The sequence below is a fragment of the Strix aluco genome, chromosome 11 (assembly GCF_031877795.1).
Source record: "Strix aluco isolate bStrAlu1 chromosome 11, bStrAlu1.hap1, whole genome shotgun sequence".
NCBI lineage: Eukaryota > Metazoa > Chordata > Aves > Strigiformes > Strigidae > Strix > Strix aluco.
Genome location: NC_133941.1, coordinates 16,564,998 through 16,586,284, shown reverse-complemented (window position 1 = coordinate 16,586,284; position 21,287 = coordinate 16,564,998). Strand labels below are relative to the sequence as shown.

Below are 21,287 nucleotides of genomic sequence, written 5' to 3'. Positions count from 1 at the left end.
TCTGTGATCAGTCACTTGGATATTACTATAGACAGCTTTTGGTTTGTCTTGGATTCTGCTACAATAAGGGTCAACGTTGTTTTTATTAATAAAAAATCCCACAACACAATAAATAGGTGCATGAGGCAGAACTTTCTGGCTATTTCTTATACATTTCTTAAGCATATTTACTGACCCAAAGAACAGGGGGACCTAATGCCAATAGCTGTCCTCCCAGAGAGCACTACCTTAAGCTAGCCCTTACATCTGTTTGGTTTTTTTAATAGTGTATTCATTTTACACAATATTTTTTTTCAGTAGTCTTAGCCTATATTTCATTATACATATCAGTGTTTCTAATTCTTATCGTTACACAGATCACTTACATTTATGCTGGTGCTAGTTATCTTTTCAAACCTGTGGTCATTATTTCAGCCTACACCTGCAAGTGGTGCATCCTGTTCCTTGTACCCTCGCAAAAGTAATTGTAGCTTTGTGTTTCTGTTCTCAGTTTACTGTCTCAGCTTCTAGATAAAAAAGCTCCACATAATTAAATTTTTTGTGCAGTTCTTAGTCTGTTTGTTCCCTATTGACCAGTGCTGGGAAAATGAGGCTGAACTAAATGGAATCTGGTTGGGTCCATTGTGCCTTTCGTTACATGTTTGCAATTCTTAAAGCAAATACTGTGACTAGGGAGGAGGTCACACATGAGACAGATTCAGTCCTTGGCTTTGGTGCTAATCTCAATTACACTTTGCTGATGGCCTGTCCATAGGACAAGTGTTGCTAAAAGGTATCAGGCCTAAGTAATGTTTGTGGTTAAATCATATACTAGCAACATCACTAACTTTTTTCTATTTATAGTGACCCCAGGACCTTCCACTTTTCGAGGCTTGTACCAGGTCTTTGACCATGTTTCCTGTTTTTACAGGATTTGAAAAAGGTAGATTCTTCATATCTGCTTCTAATCAGCAGCCACAGAATCACAATTCAGTGTGTTCAGAGAGGAGTGATAATTTAGGGAGCAAGTTTTCCATAATGCCAGTGGCATATGTTGTCAGTTTCAGAGATTTTTTTGCAATGATCACGAAAACTACTGGAATCATACAATTTACTAAAGATCCATTTATGGTTCTATTAAGAGGATCATTTATTTTCTTGTGTATCAGCTGCTTACTAAAACAGGGCAGGCGGCTAACAGTTCCAATCCTGGATGCCCTTTCTCGTCTGGACCTTGATGCAGGCCTTCTGGCTGAGGTAAGAGCTTTTACTGAGCAGTTGAGCAGAAGCCAGCCCCTGTGTAGCAACACGAGAGCTGGAACTGTTTGGTTGTTCAAAGTATTTTGCTAAATCTGACTCCTATAGGCCTTCAAAAGTCCTGATCTTTCTGAAATTGGAAAGGAGTCAGAGAAGCTAAACCTCTTTTTGGAAATATGCATGAAAGGTTCAGTGAGGAGCAGAGAGAAGTTTTCTGGCTGTTACAGTATGCATTCAGGAATTTCAAACATAGCTGTTTTAGCAAATGCAAGAGCACTTTGTCCTGCTGCAGTAAATTTTTACTGCCTATCTTAAACCTGCTTTTGTTACCAATTCTCTTTGAAGTACAGTGACCAGACTAGACTGCTATATTCTAAGTAAAGGCAGACTGGTGGTTAAGTAATTGCATAGTCATAGTTTTTCTCTGCAAAATGCTGATAAAGGCGAAGAGATGATGTGCCTTGTGTCTTCTGGACATGCTGGATTGTTTCACTTCTTGCATTTTGGCTTCTTATGAATAGAATAAAATTGATTTGAGTGCAGTGAATACTATTTTACGTAGTCCTGAAAGACTAGTGCTGCATAACAGGCTACCCCTCTTCCATGCTTTTCCCTTTTGAAATCCAGTTAAAAAATGGTGGAGCCAAGCTCTTCCCAGCAGTGCCAAATGAAATGATAAGGGGCAATGGCCACAAATTACAACCTAGGAGGTTCGGGTTGGACATTTGGAAAAATGAGTTAGGGTCTGCAGCACTGACATAAATTATCAAAGAGGTGGCAGGGCTTGGGGGTTTTCTCCATCCATGGATATCTTCAAGACTCAGTTAACAAAGCCAGGGTGAGTCTGATCTAGTACTGACAGTATTCCTGCTCTGAGCAGAAGGTTGGACTATAAACTTCCAAAGATTCTTTCCCACTAACATAACTGTGTTTCTGTGAACCATAGTCTTACAGCTGATCCAGTATTGCTTTCCCCTCAGGTGCGGCAGTCTGCCATGACCATTGTGCCTTCTGTAAAACTGGAAGATTTGCCTGTAGTAGTAAAATTCATCCTCCATAATGTCAAGGCAGCAGATGCAGTAGAGGTACAGTATTTTTCTCTATACTAAATAAAGACCAGTAATTTGTCTAATCCAGTGCATGTTTTAACAGAGAGCAGTTGCTTCACACATGGAGGTGTATGCTTTAATGGTTTCAAGTAAAATTTTTAATATTACCAAGGATCAAAGTGCAAGTAGAAACTATATCTGTCCTTTGACTTTGATTTGGTTATGCCTTCAATGCCTGAGAATTGAAACCTCCTCCTTTCTGCTGGCTATCGTATTTTCTCATTTGTTCTTAGAATTAGTTTTTTTTGGTGTAAACATCTTAAAGAACTGAAAGCAGTCAAATTGTCTTGAGTTAACCTCTTAGACTGGAAAGCTGTAGTTAAATGGCAGCCTCTAAATTTGATCTAAGAACTGTGCATTGTACCGACCTTTTAAGGGTATTAAATTCAGAAGTATCCACAGATACAGGACTGCAACTTGGTAATTCTCTTCTTTTCTCCACTGAGTTCATGTTTTGGAAGCATTTCTACAAGGGTAGTTCTCCTGGAAGACCATTTTCATTCTAAGATGTAAGCTTCCTCAGTTTTTGAAGTTGCTTTATCTAAGGAAACATACTCAGAATATTTTTTTAAATGAGCCAAATGTATTTGTTGAGCCAGCCTTGCTGAATTATTGAACATGATTTTTTTCATACTTTGAGGAAGCCTCAGCCTAAGCCAGATGAGGACTGTGATCTGCCCAAATCTTTCAGGGAAACAAACCACTGTGAAAACAGCATGGCTATAACATGCAAGCCAGTCTGTGCTGATACACTGCAATTTGACAGCAGTCAGATTGGTAAACTCACATGCCCCAGAATTCCCATGGCTGTCATATATCTTGTTCAGCTGCTAAACAAGATAAAACTAGTTCACAGCAGCATACAGCAGATATAGGTGGGGATTTCAGAGAGAAACTCTTAAGAAATCCTTTCTGCTTTTTGCATGCATCTGCAACATCATGACATGACATGATGGGTGAAGATCAAAGTGTTACTGGTTCATTTCCTAAATTTAAAAAAACCCCAAGTTTGAGCATGGTTAAATGCTTATGAGTCTTTACAAATACATGCAGGGATTTGTATTTTACAGGTGATTTCTGATCTTCGCAAGAGCTTGGATCTGTCATCATGTGTTCTGCCCCTGCAGATCTTAGGTTCGCAGAAGAAGATTAAAAGCCAAGTCCAGGCCAGGTACTTAAACAGATTTACATGATTATCCAAGGGTAAGATGGGCAGAAGGACTTCAGTTCTTCTTTATCTGTTCTCTCTGGCACACATGGTAACCCACACGAGTCTAATTTATCCCGCATAAAGGTGCCGAGACCTTTATTCCTTCCTGCTTGGTGCTAATATAACACATTTGTCAATCTTTGCCCAGCTGGCTTCCTCTGCCGTGCATGTAATTTCTTGTCAGCCATCTGCATCCATGTCTACATGGGGGTAGGCAGCTCCATTTATAATAATGTTGCTGCTGGTTCATTTGTTTTAAGTTCCCTCCAGTATGTTTTTGGTTGATTCTGCAACCTCTGCTTCCACCCTCTTCTGAAACTCCCTATCCCTGCCAGAGCATTCCCTCTAGAGAATGGCTGCTTTAAGTAACTGCTGTGACTGCTACACTGCCTTGTTCCTTTTACTACAGTGTTTACAGTGACTGAGTCTCCTCCTTTCTGATCATTTACAGTTCTTCCATGAGCCAAGTAACCACCAGCCAGAATTGTGTGAAGCTACTTTTTGATGTGATCAAGTTAGCTGTGAGATTTCAGAAAGATGTCTCTGAAGCATGGATTAAGGTAAGATACATGCTTCAGTCCTTGTTTCCTTATTTAATTGGACTCCTAGGTTGAGCCTGAGCCTTTCTTGTAATCAAATGTGATATTAAAAGACAAATATTAGCCCTTCATTTTACTGATACAGATTTCATTCTGTGTTCCAAATTAGTGGTGCTTTTTGGAGGTCTGCTTTCTTCCTCGGTTACTAATTCACAGTGTCTGCAAGATGGCCACTGAGCTCCTCTGTACAGACCCCAAGTCTTGAAGTCCAGGATAAACCTGTTTACAAGAGTATTTTGGAAAAAATAGTTTTAGATTTTTTTTCTTCTGTCTGCAAGAGTGCAAAAATGTAGACCCATATGTTGAGACTGAGCTGTGTGAAGCCTTAAGGTGCTTGAAAATGTCCAGCCAGAAATCACTGTTGTCTGATATTGGGCTAAATTTAATTTTAAATTTCATTTCAGTGTAAACCATGAGACTGTTCCTTGTTCACAGCCTTTCATTGCTCAGTACTTTAGTTCCTTTTTCAAGCCTGCTTGTTACTTGAGAACGTCCTTGTTCAAGCTGAATTTTCATGCTGTTTTTTTGAGTGCCTCCTGGATTCTCTGCTGTTGGCAAGATCCAGTTTGCTGGCTTTGATAGCTGTCCTGTTGTAAAGGAGAGAAAACTGTGAGCAGTATTTCTTTTGGTGTCTGCCTTTTTTGATTTGGTTGTGGAATATATTATTGTACTCTAGCATAACAGTTTTCTTGGTTTCTTTGCTCTTAGGCTATTGAGAACAGCACATCTGTATCTGACCATAAGGTAATACTTGTGACTCTGCACTTGTCTCTGGGAGTGTCCTCTTCTGCTGGTGTTTTCAAGGGCTTTCTTCATGGTTGTAGATGAACAGATTTTTCTAGTTGGAGCAGAAACTGCCAGTGGTGTTGCATGGGCGGTTCTTTTGGTATTTGACTTGCTCCTAGTATAACAGCCATCCATTTTCTTTGTGACTCTTAGTTCATCCCTTCTAAATGTCAAGGGACAGCATTGTCCTGCTTTAATCCTGTCCTGTTGGACTGGTAAGGTTTTTCTACAGTTGTGGCTGTTGGGACTTTCTGAGCTCTTAATTTTCTTCTCAGCTTTGATTTCAAAGTGTGTAGTTGTCTGGACTGTTTAATATCTTTTCAGCGTAATGATTGGTGGTTATTCCCTCTAAAAGGTTCTGGATCTGATAGTTTTGCTGCTAATCCATTCTACAAACACCAAGAACAGGAAACAAACTGAGAAAGTATTGAGGAGCAAAATTCGACTGGGCTGCATGCCAGAACAGCTGATGCAGAAAGCCTTCCAAAATCATTCAGTGGTCAGTGTTGATTCTGCTTTGGGACTCCCTCTTCTATCTCTCAAAGATCTTGTCAGATGATGATTTAACCCTGCACTGCATTATTTATACTGTTTCAGTTATGTACACTTACGTTTTTAATTTTTGGTCCCAGATCAATGTCCCAAGGCACATGTCCTCTGTTGTAACTGTCACATGTTTTTTTTTAGAGATGAGCTTTCCTCAGAATTGGATGGGCTTTTTATTTTCGTAGAAAACCTTTCAGCCTAAGAGATGTAGTGTAGCCCAAGATCTCCAGTGTTCCAGGCATGCTGTTGTCTCCCACAGTATTTTTAGAAGTTCATATGTTTACATGCACCATATTTCAAGTGCAATGTTTTCTTGGTCTAAATAAATATATTGGGCATATGTAACGTAATGTAAATTACCATTTACTATGAGAAAACTGTAAAGATCAATGAAAAATGACACTGCTGCTTGTCAGAGGTAGGGGGCAGATGAGAAATACTGAGTTATTAATTTAAAATTAATTAATTGAACTATAATAATGCCTTAAGTAGGCACATTTTATTCTGAATACAAGTGGGTTTAATTCAGTTTTAGTTTAACTCCCTTCCAGAATAAGTTAAGATAAAGTAAATTAAGCCACTTTACATCTGAATAAGGGTTTGTTGTTCAAAGGTGCTCTGTGTGTTTAAGCTAACTTTAAAAGTTAAGTTCGATTTTTCTGATTATCTTGATGTAGCAGAGTCTTCTATTAAAGTAAGGCCAAGAGTGTGTCTGTCCTGGGGCTTATATTTAGTGGCACATTGCTGTAATGTGACTTCCCTGGTGTCACCCATAAGGGATATGCTGCTGCAAGCTCTGCAGCTTTTCAGGCTGGCATCTTAACCAATCTGTAAATCCTGTGTGTGGAGAAGGTTGGAGAAACCCATTCTGGTGTGCCTTACCTGCTCTTGTTGCCTGTTTATTTAGAGAATTGAGGGTGTTGAAAGCAACCAGCAATAATCTCCTCTTTCATGATATCTGTATTTCAGGTTATCAAAGACTTCTTCCCTTCAATCCTAGCACTTGCTCAGATGTTTCTGCACTCTGCACACCCATCTGTGGTCTCCTTTGGCAGCTGCATGTACAAACAAGCATTTGCAGCCTTTGACTCTTACTGCCAGCAGGTATAGTGTGATGGATGGCATCTGTTTTATTTGTGTTTGCACTTTGTTCTAGAATGTATGTCATGATCCTTTAGGCAGGAGAGGATTTCAGGCGGTTGGAAGCCTTTGAAGACAGGTGCATGCTGTAGAGTAGGCCAAACAGAAGATGGGGAACAAGCACAGCAAGACTCTGTAGCGAGTGACTCAAGCTCAGAGACTGCTGGGAGGAGCAGGGAGAAAACAGGCAGGCCTCAGAAGTGACAGAACGAAAAACACTCAGAGAGCAGAGGGGACTGTGCTGGGTTTACTGCAATTCAGAAGGCAAACAAGTTGACTGAGATCTAGCCAGGAAGTCAGGACTGGCCCCCAGGGTCACAGAGGAGATTTGTTCATAAATCCATATTCCTGTTCTATCTTACCTAGTCACTTTGAGCATCCTCTGTTTTAAAAAGCCATTGTTATAGTTCGTATTGCAACTTTTTTCCCTTTCCTTGGATAACTTACTGTGATGAAAAAGTTTACACAGATTTCCCTCAGAGCTATGGCCAACTTTGACTCCTGCTGCATATTCTGAAATAATCACAGACTAGACTTTCAGCTCTGAGTATGAGTTCCTGCAGACATGCTGACATCAGAAAATCTGGGGATTGAAGACAGCTCTGCAGCAGCTTTTGAGTGTATTTGCACTTTTTTGAGCACAGTATGTTTATAATTAAGATCGTTTCCAGCATTGTATCTGTATTATTACAGCAAACTTAACAAATAGACAAACAAAAAAGCAACTGGGAAAAAAAATGAGATATGAAAGCATACAATGTCATCTGCAACAAGCTAGTGAGTCTAGTAATGCTTTGAGATGTTAAGAATTTCAAAAGACAGTGGATGTATTAGCAATTAGTGACACAGGAAAGACCCATAGCCTCAGACAGTGGATGGGAGTGGAGAGAGATCCCTGTCCAGAAGTCAACTGAAATAAGGCCATAAAAATATTTTTGAAACAAAAATGTCAATTTTGAACTGCTGTTGATAAAGACTGTGAAGGCACTGGAACTGCTGAAGCCAGAGGCAATGTCTTCCTGGGTATGGTGCAGTGTTGTGTGCACCTAAGAAAATAGGGTAGATTTTCATCATTTTATGTGTTGGTAGCAAAGAGCAGAACCTGCAGTAGTGTTAGTAAGCAGGCAGGAAAAATTTGGTGAAGAGCTGCTTTATGGAACCATGGGAGCTTTTAGAACTGGATAAAGTTCAGGCTCAAGGAGAAAGTCAGTATTGTGGATATTGAGAATTAAAGAGCAAACTGAGAGGGGACTTAGAATAATATGGTTGAGTTCCAGGATGATTATCTGTACTTGATCAGCATATTCTATATGAGCAGAACAATGCAGACATTTTTCTGTTGATATTTCACTATGGGGGCTTTTTCCTTAGGAGGTTGTGACTGCTTTGGTGACTCACGTGTGCAGTGGAACAGAGACAGAATTGGACATTTCTCTGGATGTGCTCACTGATTTGGTGGTGCTGCACACATCCCTGCTGATGCGCTACGCCACCTTCGTGAAGGTGTGTATATTTCTTGGGGGCATACTATATCTCAGGTCCCCTACACCATTTTGCTTCGAATCCAGACTAGATCAGTGCTTTTCAGGAATAGAGATATTGGAACAACTCATACCTGTAAAGCCATCTGTCTTCAGAAATGTGTGAGCTGTAAGATAGGCCTGTATGATTTTTTTGACAGGGGAAATTGAGATGGACGAAGAAAGAAATTTACCTTTCTCTGTAGCTGGGGGATGCTTAAATTGCAGGCATGGAATGACACCTACAATGGAAGGAAAATGCTGTCTGCATCAGCTGTTTCAAATATTTGGCAAAAACCTACCCCCTTTGTGGACTGCCTGTTCTACTACATTAAAAGACTGACAGTACTTTAGCCAGTATTTGAATCCTAAAACAAAACCGGCAGGAATGGAAAAGGACTTATGTACTAAAATTTAAAAGAAGAAAGCGCTCAATGGGTGAGGAAAAAAATGGACTATTGACTCCTAAGAATGACAGTCAGGGTCAGGCCTGCCCAGTCGTCTGTTTCCAAAAGTAGTAAAAGTGGAGATTAAGGGAAGATCAAAACAGCAAGGCAAGCACATAGCAATACTTTCCTGGAACACTTCCCCATCTGAGATGATTTGTAGCTTAAGGACACCCTGTATTTAAGAGCCCTTGAAGAGTATGGGTACAGGTATTCCCCCAACCCCTCTGACATTTTTGGTGCCCCCTTGGTGTCGGTGGATTCTGTAGTTTAAGTACACGCTGTGGAAAAGCTATATACTTTTTGCTGTTTAACTGGTTGATTGTTAAATGTAAATTACTTGCTTAAAATATGCTAAAAAGGCATTAAGATCTGCCATAGGAATTTGCAATGCAATCTGTCACACGTTCAATGGGTATAACAGGAAGAAATGGGACTCGCTTGCCTCCTGGCAGAGGGAAGATATGATAAGGACCCAGGGCTGAAAGCAGTCCTTGAAAGAGACAGCCTAAAACTCCTGCTTATAATTGAATGTGTTGTCAGAAGTGCGATGGGGAGTACTTGCTTGCAGCAGTCTGCTAAGGCCTGCTGACCTTCCTCCTGGCCTTGTTTGCATGTTCTTGTGCTGGCAGATCACTTACAGATTATGGTTTCTATGGGCTGATCTTTGATGCATTACCAAAGCTTGTATATGAAACACATTAATCAATTCTCTGGCCACACCGCAAGGTCTGGCAGCGTACCGTGTTTGACATGCATCTTGGAGGTGGTGACTAGCCAGTTACCTGTAAAAAGATCTGTGGAGCTGCAGATGCCTGGTGTATTTGACACTGAGCTGGAGCCTCTCCAGCGCAGAAAGAACATGGCGGTCTTAGCACGAATCATCTCCCCAGATAGCTATTTTTTAATCTTAAAGCTGGATAAATTTTCCTGAGGGTTGCAAAAGTGGTTATATAATCCTGCCAAACTTAACACCTCATTCCAAATCCTGCTTGAGGCTGGCCAGTAGTAGGAGAAAAATAATGGTAGCAAAATGCCATGTCAGTGGTAGGAAAGCTAACATGGCTCTGGGAAACAGCTGGACTGTTTTTCACTGAAACATTGGAAAAAGAAATATCCTGAGAATGCCAGCTAGCACAGAACATTCAACCCCTAGATTGTTAACAGTTTGACCGTTACAAGGCTTGTAATGGAAATATTAGTAAAAAATCCATAATGTTCATTTTGTCAAATACTTTGAATCCTGTGACCAAACCTGTGACAGAAGATAAATAGCTGTCACTAATGGGATTGGAACACTCCCAAAATACTTATGGTAGCCAGATTGTTCTTCCCATTCAGCCTCTGATAAAATGAACTGCCATAATTAAGGCCAGAGCAATAGTTCTGCATTTATGTTTATTTAAATTGAATGTAGCTTTTTCCTGCACAAAAAAGGTAAAGTTAATTTTCTTCCCTGCGGTTAACAATTGGTGTCTTTTTGGGAATATGGAAAGGGATTCTTGATACATCTGAGCTAGTTTGTGGCTTCTCTCTTACAGACCATTTTAGACTCTACACAGAAACTGAATCCATGCCAGATCCGGAAGCTTTTCTCCATTCTCAGCACACTAGCATTCAGCCAGAGGCAAGAAGGAAGCTATATTCAGGTAAGCAGAAACGCAACAGAAAGGAGTTCAGGCTGTGCTTTGGTCCTCTTTGCTAGGTTAACTTCCAGAGTTTGTCTTGTGCAAATAATGGCCTCATCTATGAACAGTGATTGGCAGGATGACCTTCAGCTTAAAATTCTCTTCTCCCCAGGTGGCTGCAAGCCAGCTTGTGGCTCCAGAATTTCCACCCTGTATAGCAAGGGCTCACTACAGTGACTGCATGCCTCACATCTTTCCCAGAAAGGTCCTTTTTTCTTGCACATCTAAGAAAGGTAGAGTTGTTAGAAATGTTGGTGGAAAGGGACTGATGGCAGTCTCTAATCTAACCTCCCAGTCAAAGTGGGACTGTCACCAACATGATATCAGGTTGACTGTGGCTTTGTCTACCTGAGCCTCGAAGACTTGCAGAAGTATAAATTCAGCAGCCTCTTTGTCAAGCTTTGTTTCTCAATTACTTAGAAGCATGCAGAAAACATAGTTCAGCTTCTTCCCCAAGACATTCATCTTGATTCAGCTGCTTAATGTTTGTACACCAGAGACAACAAAGACTCTTATGTTAGAATGACTGAACTACACAGAAGAGAGGACTCTGCTGTGAAGTGGTAGACTTTGCACCTTTTGTGCCTCCAGTTTAAACATGAAAAGCTACCAAACCTGGTCTGTCCGAATTCATATTAATTCTATACAGGATATGTTGTATGACTCAGTTGCAGCATAATAGTGGTGATAACAGATACTTTTGTCTGGATTTCTGACTCCTTGAGCATGGTAGTCATCAGATAAAGAAATATCTTAAAGACATTTATTTCACAATGGAGCTGTCTGGATTTAAAATCTTCCCATTCGTAAAGCTCAGCTCTTAGAAATTAGGACTATTTGTCTATCTTTGAGTCCCTGCATAGTTTCTAGTTGTGGGTATGTTTGCACATGCTAGCTTGAGACTATAAAGGAAAACTGCTCTTCCTCTCTTCCTGATTGGTCTGTGGTGTGTAAAACAGCATGTCTGTAGTCATTTCAGGTCTTCCCACTCACGCCGTTAAGATGGAGCTCTTCACAGCCAAAATTTTCGGTTATATGTCAGGTTTAGCTCTTTTTGAACTACTTTCCTCAGTGATTTCCCCACCTCCCACCCCAAATCTTTCTTATGTGTGACTTGTGAAAATTGCCTTGGCAACACACAAGGTGACTTTGCAGCCCAGAAGAACTAGCCACCAGGAAGAAGTGTTCTGCCTGTCACCCTCATAAATTGCAAAAAGAAGGGGAGGAGCGTAAGCTCTAGAATTTATTCTGAGCTGAGAGTTTGTAACTGTGGGGATCTAAGGATGGCAGTTTGACTCTGTCCTCACTGATACCAAAGACTCCAGGGGTAGATCACCAAAGAAATCAGTATGCTGGGAACCAACATCATCTTTGCCTTCTCTTAACTGTACTTCTAAAACCAAAACCTCTTGGACATGAGAATCTCTACAGGCGGATTAGGCATTTGTCCTTGCACTGCACAGGTCATTCCAGAGGCATCTTGCCTAGTGAAGGTCAAGAAAAGCTAGTGTAACCATGTACTATCCTTTTCTCTGCTACCAATTTGATCTTGTTGGCACTGGTAGTTTTGCATAGCATAACGGAAGCTTTCATCTCTTCTGTCTCAGGACCTCTCTCTGGTCGGAGCTTGTGCTTTCATGCACCTCTCAATCGCTGAGGATCTGTGTATGGGCCAGCCTCCTCCTTTGCAGGACCAGTAGGGAGAGTTAATAAGAATCAATGCAACCAGGGCTGTTTGGATTCCATTAATGTTTTTCAGTGGCCTGCAAGACCTTTGCTGCTCTGTTGCAGTCTGAGAATGCTGCTCTTCATAACAGGGATGCTGCTCTTCTGCGGTGGTCACTGTTTAAGCTAGCAATAGGACTGTTGGTAACTGGCTAAAATAAGTAGATTTTCTGCCTAGTGCATTTATTGTTCCATCCCTGTTTTGAAATCAATTACTTCCTGATACCTCCTTTTAGATATCAGGAAGCTGAGCTGTCCCTTAGCTTTGGTCAGGACCCACTTGGCAGCCCTCTCCCACGATTGTCTGCTTAGCTGAGGTTTTTGTCTTTTTTTACCTCAGTATATCAGTTTAAGGGATGAGGCAGAACATATTGCTTTGTCAGAGACACTATTCTGGACCACTTGGTGGCTGCCCTGTTTTATCCTCTGGTCAGCTGTTCCCTCCCCATCTCTCAGGATGACAGCTTTCTTCATGAGCATTCCTCTGCCAGCAGTGCAGGCGCAGCTTGGATTCCTGTGGCTGGCTGGCTACGCACTCCTCTGTGCTTTGCCTTCGATCTCTTTGGCAAGTATTAAACTTCTCATCCAGCAGACTGGTGTCCCAACTTCCCTGAAGCATCACACTTCTACCACTGAGTATGGTTTGTGCTCTCAGTGTCAGGAGACCTCTTCATCTCGCATTGGTGTGCCAGACTTTCAGAAGTCTTCAAAATGGTTTGTGCCCATTTTGGGAAAGTGCAGCTGCATGAGCTGCTTGGTGCAGCTGTTGAAATACAGCATGCTGTGCTGAGACCTGACATGGGCTTACGGAGCTGCTGCAGGGAAACCTTTACAGTTGTGCAGGGCACAGCCAGGGGACAAGGGAGGCAGCATGAAAAACGCCTTAATCCCAGGTGTCTGGTATGCTGTTACCTACAGCTCTCTTTGGACCTTCACCAAAAACTGCTCCAGCCCTCAGCCTCCTGAAGCTGACAGTGTTTTGGAGGGCAGCTCTGCAGCTGCTGTTTGTGTATGAAGGGCTCCAAGACCATCTGCTATTTTTTTAATATATTCTATTAATTGTAGATGAAACCTGGACCAAGTACATGTTGTATCGTAATTAGAGCAAAGTCAAAGCAAGTCACTTTTAATGCTGTTTGCAGCCTTATCTAGTGTTGTGACTAGTATTTTCATAATAAAGGAATTGCAGAATGTGCATTCCTTTTGCAAAGCTGTAATCCCAATAAAGCATCCCCCTGCAGCCTTTGGAGATGACATTAAGAGAAGATGCCAATAGAATTGTGAGTGATGCGCACAAGTACCTCTGTGGTGACATGGTCTGTGTCTTTCTTTTTAGGATGATATGCACATGGTGATCAGGAAATGGCTCTCCAGCACAGTTCCCAACCACAAACAAATGGGGATTATTGGTGCTGTTACCATGATAGGCAGCGTGGCATTAAAAAGGTGAGAGAGGATGTAGCAAAGATGAGTTTAACATGATTTCTGTTCAGAACAAACCTGGAGTGGAACAAAAGGGGGCATTGCCTTCAAGCTCATGCATGCCTTGGTCAAATCCAGGAACTTAGAATTCTCTTCTGCAGACTGTGGTGTTTGGTGTTACAACCCGTTCAATACTGCTCACCTGCTTCTAATCTCAAAGACATCCTGAATGTCTTGTTAATGCCTATTCATGGATGCCTTGACTAGCACCAGCAGGACCTATTGCCTAGAAAAAAATTTGAACACTGTGGTGGACTGACTGCAGATCAGCTTCTGACACTAGGCTGAATAACCTAATGTGCTCCATGTTTGAATACATGGAAATAGAAAGAAGAAGTAAGGACAAAGATTGTTACTGCTGTGCTGGGCATTGGCATGACAATTTCCAATGTACTGTATAAATAATTTATAAACAACATTCGTAAACCAGGCAAACTCCTGATAAGAGCTGGGACAAAGATTAAAGCATTTGGAAAATAAAGATTTAACTGGTGTTGGGAAACATTATTTAGCTCACTGATTTTGCACTTCTTAATAAAACGATTTTGCTGTTTATTACATGAAGAGAAAAGCCCACCTTAGCTCCAGGCCGTGAGGCATTGGACTTCCTTATGGTTGCTCCCATAGCACTGACATTAGACTCACTAATTTAAAGGCAGTGGTTCAAGTTTAAGCAGGGTGTATGCTAATATAGTTATTTCAAGCATATTTAGAAAATCCTAAATAAGAATTACAGGAAAAAAAACCCCAGAAGAGCATGTGGGATCATCAGGGCTTCAAGGCACCTTCAATGGCAGGGATTTTGCTGGGTAAAATGCACACAGATGATCCCAGCAGATGGAGCATGTTCTGTGCCTCAGAAAAAGCAGTAAATCCCCAGGGAATCTGTTTGTTTGACCTGTAGAGAAGTTCCTTCCCACCAAATCTGACCCAAGTGCATGGGGAAAATCTGTCTGCTGGCACTTGAGAGATATCTTTGCATCACATTGGGTCATTTGTGTACCTTACTGGCACCCTGTGTGATTTCCTCAGAAAAAGATCGAAGGAGTCAGACTTGAAAGCCAAATTATCAGAGGAAAAAGTACCTTTCTGAACTCTGCAAGTAAGCAGCAAGAATTCTGAGTAGTTGTGCTAATGTACAACTACAGGTATTAGGCTTATGATAAGGTGAGGCTTCATGGCTTTCAGAAGAGAGGATGGCTAGAGGGCTTAAGTTTCAACAGGTTAGAAGCAGCATATCCTTGAAGAAGACAATGAGTCTTGTCCTGAAGGTCTGAAACAGCAACAGGTCTTCTCCTAATAGTGTTCCAAAGAACCTTTTTCATGCATAATTCTTCAGTTTCTGAGAGAGAGAACCTTGTGTGTGTGACTGGGTTTTGCCATCTCTTAAGTGTTGTGCAACAAAAGCAAGGTTATCAATTGCTTTCAGGAATGAAGGAGATGGTAGTTCATTGGAGAGACCAGAGCTGAACAGTGAGCGTGATGGGCAGGTGAGTACCAAGAATGGGGCAGTGTGGGAGAGAGGGAGGATGTGGTCAGCAAGGAGGTGTGACTGGAAGCACAGTCTTAACTGAAATAGTATGTGTGTCTGGGAGTTCGCTTTACTGAACCTGGGATTCTTGTACATTGACTGCAGAGCCAAGAATCTACTAAAAATGGTTTTGGAGAAACAAAGGTCTGTATTAAGATAGCACCTGCTGGTCTTGGCTGCTGCTAGTCCAGGACAAGCAGTACTGCAGCCATCTAGTGAAAGTCTTCTATCCAGACAAAGGAAAGAAACAGGACAATCTGCTTCAGCAAGACAAAGCCAAGGCCTTCCTTGTGGCCTGAAGGGCACTGCTGCCAAGCTATCTAGAGAAAGTACTTGCGCTGTACAGGGTTGGTCTAGCCTTGGCCTTTTTCCTTAATTCCTGTTGAAAAACCTTCTTCTAGGCTGGCACTCTATTTAAGGGTTGTCCTAGGTAGACTCTTGTGTTATTTCACAGTGGAGCTGGGCCAGGACCTTAAAAGACCCATGTTCCTTCTTAAAACTGGGTCTTTGCAAGATGAGTCACCATGGGCTGTTACCCTAGAGATGAAGCTTTGGATATGCCTCAGAGTAAATTAGTGTAAAAGGAACTCAAGTAAAAGCTTGAGTTGGATCCATTTACCTTACCCATTTCTGTGGACTCTCTCCTTTCAGCTTTCTACCTTGCTGGACCTTGTGGGCTTCTGCTGTGAGCAAACACCAGAGGTCTTGGCTCTGTACTATGATGAACTCGCCAGTTTGATTGAGAAGCAGAAGGGGAACTTGGACTTGCAGCTCCTGGTATGTTGCAGAGTAGTTTGAACTTAATCACTTAAATGAACGCTTCAGAAACATGTCTTTCAGGTATTGGCAGGACAGAGTCAGTTTGAGGATTTCACTCCAGCTTGAGAATTTTTTTTTTATTGTAGGCATGCTTAAGGTCCTGTAAGAGATTGGTCAGATACAAAATCCTCTTTCAGCTCTCAGCCTTTTTTGATTGTAGTAGATTCCTCATTATGCTTTAACTTCCTTTATGTGAACTTTTACATGACAACAGGGAAGCCTTTTAAAGGAAATTATGTGACATTTCAGAGCATGCTTTAAGATTCATAGATAAAAGTAGAATCCAAACGAATTTTAAACTTACTATTGAAATTGGCTTCTGGTCAGACTGTTAAGGCTATCTGATGCCTAAGGACTTGGAAAAGCCACAGTCATTTATGGTAATAAATAAATAAGTGGTATTTATGGTAATAGGAAGAGGTTTGTGCAGGCCACTGGACAGCTCTTTCTTCTTGCTGGGGACCCTTTTTGCATGTGCGCTGTGCCTGCCAGGAGCGTAGCAAGCCACACTGGGGCCCAGGAGAGCATTGAAGGCTGCTGTGGAATTGATCGCTTTGTGGCGTGAGTGCTCTTTGCACCTGCTGGTTATGGAGTGGAGGAACTGTGTGTTAGAACGAGGGAAGGTCACCAGGGAGCTGTCAGTCACTCTGTGCTGGCAGTCACTCTGAACAGCTCTGTGCCTAGCGCTGGAAATGCCAGTCTCCTGTGGTCCAGCTGAGTGCTTCAAGGAGGAAAAACAAAGGAAGGAGATTTTCTGAAATGTAATAGCAAGCTAATGTTCTTCTCACAATTTTTGTGCAGATTTTTTTTGGTCTTTTCATTGTTTGTTTGTCCAGACTCTGTCACATCTATTACTTTACTTCTCCCTTAATTGTTTCTAACAATGTAAGTATGTGAAATATGTGGGACACATTGTGTGAAATAAAACTTTGCCATCACTTTATAGCCATTTCATTCTGATGATTGGCTCTTGGGACAGAGAACTTCCTATGGCTGCTTTCCTCTTCCAGCCAGCTGCTCTGCCTCTCTGCAGCACTATGGAACTTGTAGACAAGCCCATGTCCAAAGAGCAGGGAAGAAATTGGTTGTGCATGCTCAGCAATGTTTCCTGGCTTTGTCTCTAAAGGCAGGCCTCGACTCTCCTCGCAGGCAGTGGGCTTCATTGCTGTGGCTGTTCCAGGATATTTTTGCTTGGCCTTATCTTCTGCATTTTCCACTGCTGCTGTTGAAGCTTTCTTCACTGAGCCCCTTTGCTGAGCAGATTTTTTTCCTTTCATTATAGGAAGAGTTTGGGAAGAGTTTGGTGGAGGACTTTCCCAGTGACTTTGTGGTGGATCTGAACCCCACAGTGGATGGGTATGCTAATCACAGGCAAAGTATTTGCAACGTTTGTGTCACTGAAAACTGAGTTTGTCAACAAGAGCTTGTCTGTCTGTCCTTGCAGTTCGTTCTTGTTCCCAGTGAAGTCCTTGTTTAATCTGGATGAAGATGAAAGTCAGGGAGCAATTGCTATCAACCTCTTGCCATTGGTGTCACAGAGTGAGCTTGGCAGGGTCACTGAAGGAGCGAGTAACCAAAGTAAAAGGTATTTTAGCACTTCACTGTGGGATGACTGCAAAGGTAAAGGAATTGTTTTCTTTTGGTGCACTTCACTGCTATCAGCCCTGACTGCCAAAGTGCCTGATAAGGACCTGATCAGAGAATTTACCAGTTTCCAGTGTTGTTTTCCTTCTCTTGCTGTTAGACGTATTCGGATAGGTCTAGAGGTATAAGCTGGTTGGGAACTGGCAGTCTGTTCTGGCTCAGGCTGTTTAGGTGATCTTGGGTAAGTCATGCTGCATCTGCCTTGTTTCCCATCTGTCATATGACAATAGCAGCTCCTTCTCCCAGTGTTATGATGTTATTGAATGCCATATTGAGATGGATAGGCAACTCTGAGATGGCAAAATTCATATTTTGAGCAATGATTCTCAAATAGAGGGTCACTAAGGACTTAGTGTGTGTCAACAGTACATGATTTTTCTCACCTTTGGTTGTACTTGGACAACATAGACTGTGCTCCAGAGCAAAACCACAAGCATGCAGCCACAAGTGAAATTCAACTGAGAAATAAGGTGTTTGTCTTTGGAAAATGGAACAGGCAACATGTAAGAAATAAAAAAGTCTAATTAAACAGTAGGTCATCAAAGTTAAAAATAATTAAAGGTGTCTTTTTAACTGGCACATTCACATCCTGTGTAATTTATTGTCATAGGATTTTGTTGAGATTTTAGTTGTGCTTAGAAAAAGACATGATCACTTTAAAATAAAAGAAACAAAGCTACTTTACATGAATCTATGGAATAATGTTAGTCTTCCTCACTCAGAATGTGAGCAGTGGCATGCTACAAAACATTCGAGGAGGTTTCTCCACTGCACACCACTGTGTTTTGCACAATTTCTTATGGTTCCTTCTGAATTATTCAACTTTGTTTTCTAGCAGAAATAAATCTGACCCCATTTTTGTTCATTACACCTGTTTTTCTGCCCTTATATGCTTTTCCAGAAAACTGGTGATCACCAATTTTTAAATTATTTTTTTTTTAAACCATATGGTGCATTTCTGCTCTATGTTGCTGGGACTTGCCAGAAGCAAAACAGAAGGCATAGGCAAGGTGGTGTGGGGAGGATATAGGACATAATGGAAAAGTGATGGGCATTCTGGAGGTATATAAAACATAGCACCCACTCCATTTCTTTTTTTTTTCCTCCCCCAGGGTAGTGTCACCAATATGTCTGTCACCCTGTTTCCGATTGCTGAGACTCTACACTGGAGAGCAAAACAGTGGAAGCCTGGAGGAAATTGATGCCTTATTAGGTATGGGAAATGGACCTTTTATAGAGTCTGTCTGTCTGACTTTTTCCTGCCCCAGATATGCAAAGAGTTCCTGCAGTTGTGGGAAGAATTGTGCAGTTTGTGAAGGAGGCTGAGATGCTCTGTTTGCTTTCACAAAGTGAAAAGGAGTCAAAGGGAGGCAATTGCTTCTCTGGGGATGGAGTGGCTGGTGAGGCTTACTCCAAATAGCCGTTGGAATTGATACAATCTTTGGTAAGAGACTTGGTCCACGCAAAGACCAAAGGATGGGTAGCAAACCCAGCCCAACATGTTCTCTTCCTGCTCTGTCCCAGGTTGCCCTCTGTACCTGACTGACCTGGAGGTTGAAGGGAAGCTGGACTCTCTGTCCAAGCAGGAACGGGAATTTCTGTGCTCACTCCTGTTCTATGCTCTCAACTGGTTTCGTGAGGTGAGTAGAGCCTTCTCTGCAGGTTCTGGAGTGGCACTGAGGAGTAGCATTTACAAACACTGACCTTAGGCTTCAGGGGTGCAGTTGTTGTTGAAGAAGAGTCTTGCCTCTTGGAAACCTTCCCCAGCAAGGTCCTGGTGATCTCTCTGTGTTCTTCTCTTCATTATCATTTATCCTTTATCCTGCTGCTAGCAGCAACTCTGCTTTCTTGGTCAGAGGCTCTAAGGACTGCCTTGCTGTTGTGAGTTTTCCACCTGCTATTCAGCTGCAGTTTGTACACTGGCACATTTTGGTGTATGAAAATTGGTTTTGCTGTTGAAGGGAGGATGCTGTAAACCCCAAATATATGTCTAAACTATGAGGTAATATATCTCTAAACTATGAAGGGAGCATCAGAAAGAAAGGTCGGTCTCACCATGCTGGAGAGCAGGGGAGTCACCAGCTGGTCAAGGGCATTGATTGTTGCCTTCTGCTTGGCATGTACAAGGCCCTGCCTGCAGCACTGTGTCCAGCCTGGGGCTCCCGTTGGCATTCTGGAGTGAGTCCAGTGGAGGCCACCAGGCTGAGGAGGGGCTGGAGCACAGGGCATAGGAGGAGATGCTGGGAGAGGGTAAGTCAGAGGGGAGGCCATATTGTGGTCTTTTACTGTGGTATTCTGTTACCTAACAGAAGGGTTGTGCTCCACTTCCAGAGAAGCTGTGGGATCGCCTTTCTTGGAAATGCTCAGTGCTCCACTAGAAAAGGCTCTAAGCAACATCTTTAGTTGACCCCTTTGCTTTGAGCAGGGTGTTGGACTAGAGGCTTCCACATGTGTCTTGCAAAGCCGGTTGTCATTGTGCGCTTTGTTCTGTACCTCTGTGAGTTTATGGAAGGGTGAAATGCAGTGCCTTCAAGCACATTTGGACCATGTGTTTGCTAACATAAATAGTGGGAATGTTCCCTGCTGGGTTTATTCTGATAACATGAGCTGTGTCAGAGTTGGTGCAGTTCGACATCCCCAGTCCTCCCTGTTCCTGCTCTTCTCTCAGGACTGCCTCTTTCCTGGCAGGCCTGGGAAGTGCCAAGGGGTCTCCAGAGCCACAACCAGTACAGAACCCGACAATGTCCTGTCTGCTAATTCCTCTTCTTCAGTTAATATTTGATCTGTAGATGTTGCTCTATTGCTTTTCATAGATTGCACCAATTATGTCCATGTTCTAATGGGCTTCTGAAGAGCTTTCTTCATGCAGTCTAGATCTGGTCACGTGGGCTGCTTGTGCTGTGTTGTGTGCTTATCCAGGACTTGATGTTATTCAGAAAAGAAGAAGTAGTAAAAGTGGATACAGATCTCCCTGAGTGAGTTTGGTTTGTATCTAGGTTGTAAATGCCTTCTGCCAGCAACAGGATGCTGAGATGAAGGGGAAAGTTTTGACTCGATTACAGAACATCACAGAGCTGCAGAATGTGCTGGGAAAATGCTTGGCAGGTGAGTATGAAACATTTGTACATTCTGGGCCTGCACAAGCTGTGAAGTGAAAGGGATTGGCTTAAACGTCAATGGAAGAAGTATATGGTAACACATACTGCATTTTTACAGTGACTTAAGCGTTCATGCATGGACAGCTATTGTTTTCAGTTTGCCTTAGTCCAAACTGCCCTTCCCAATCACCTCCTCAGTGGCCTGTCTTTGATTGTTCCCAGGCAGACTTGACAGAATCTGCCTGAGTATGGTGGATACTGGAGTAAACCAGTCTCTATCCTAAAGAAACTGTGTGTTTCTCCAGTATTCAGGTTGTAACAAGCTGTTAAGGGATGTTGTAAGAATCTGCTGCCTCCAGCTGCCCTAGGCCCATGAATCCCTCCTGCCTAGTCACTGGAGCCCAGCATGGGGACCCCGGGGTCTCTGTCCCAGGCCGAGGGACACAACTACACTGGTTGCCACAGCCAAGGCGCTGCCTTCAACAGCACCTATGTGTAGGACTCACATAAACCATAAGTACAGACAGCCAAGTCCCCATCCTGCTCTTCATCTCGTTGAGGTAGAAGTTCACTAGTGAAGGCACATGCACAACACACTCTAGAGTCACAAGCACACAAACATTTGCGGATCCCACAAGTATTGGCACAGCCCCTCTGTCTGCCCCATAGCCTGCCCAGATTCCAGGCCCTCTAATCTGCTCCATGGGT

The 21,287-nt window shown here is 42.4% G+C and overlaps 1 protein-coding gene across 1 annotated transcript in view; it reads left to right on the top strand.

Annotated features, from left to right (window-relative positions):
* FANCD2 (FA complementation group D2) overlaps nt 1-21,287 on the top strand; it is a 54,965-nt gene that overhangs the window by 9,728 nt on the left and 23,950 nt on the right. The window contains exons 10-26 of the mRNA XM_074835811.1: nt 1,149-1,236; nt 2,217-2,321; nt 3,416-3,516; nt 4,007-4,115; nt 4,863-4,898; nt 5,296-5,439; nt 6,456-6,590; nt 7,998-8,129; nt 10,134-10,241; nt 13,342-13,451; nt 14,917-14,977; nt 15,670-15,795; nt 17,120-17,193; nt 17,282-17,422; nt 18,594-18,694; nt 19,006-19,121; nt 20,478-20,586. Of these exons, the coding sequence (XP_074691912.1) occupies nt 1,149-1,236; nt 2,217-2,321; nt 3,416-3,516; nt 4,007-4,115; nt 4,863-4,898; nt 5,296-5,439; nt 6,456-6,590; nt 7,998-8,129; nt 10,134-10,241; nt 13,342-13,451; nt 14,917-14,977; nt 15,670-15,795; nt 17,120-17,193; nt 17,282-17,422; nt 18,594-18,694; nt 19,006-19,121; nt 20,478-20,586 (1,796 nt within the window). The remainder of the gene's footprint in view (nt 1-1,148; nt 1,237-2,216; nt 2,322-3,415; nt 3,517-4,006; nt 4,116-4,862; nt 4,899-5,295; nt 5,440-6,455; nt 6,591-7,997; nt 8,130-10,133; nt 10,242-13,341; nt 13,452-14,916; nt 14,978-15,669; nt 15,796-17,119; nt 17,194-17,281; nt 17,423-18,593; nt 18,695-19,005; nt 19,122-20,477; nt 20,587-21,287) is intronic.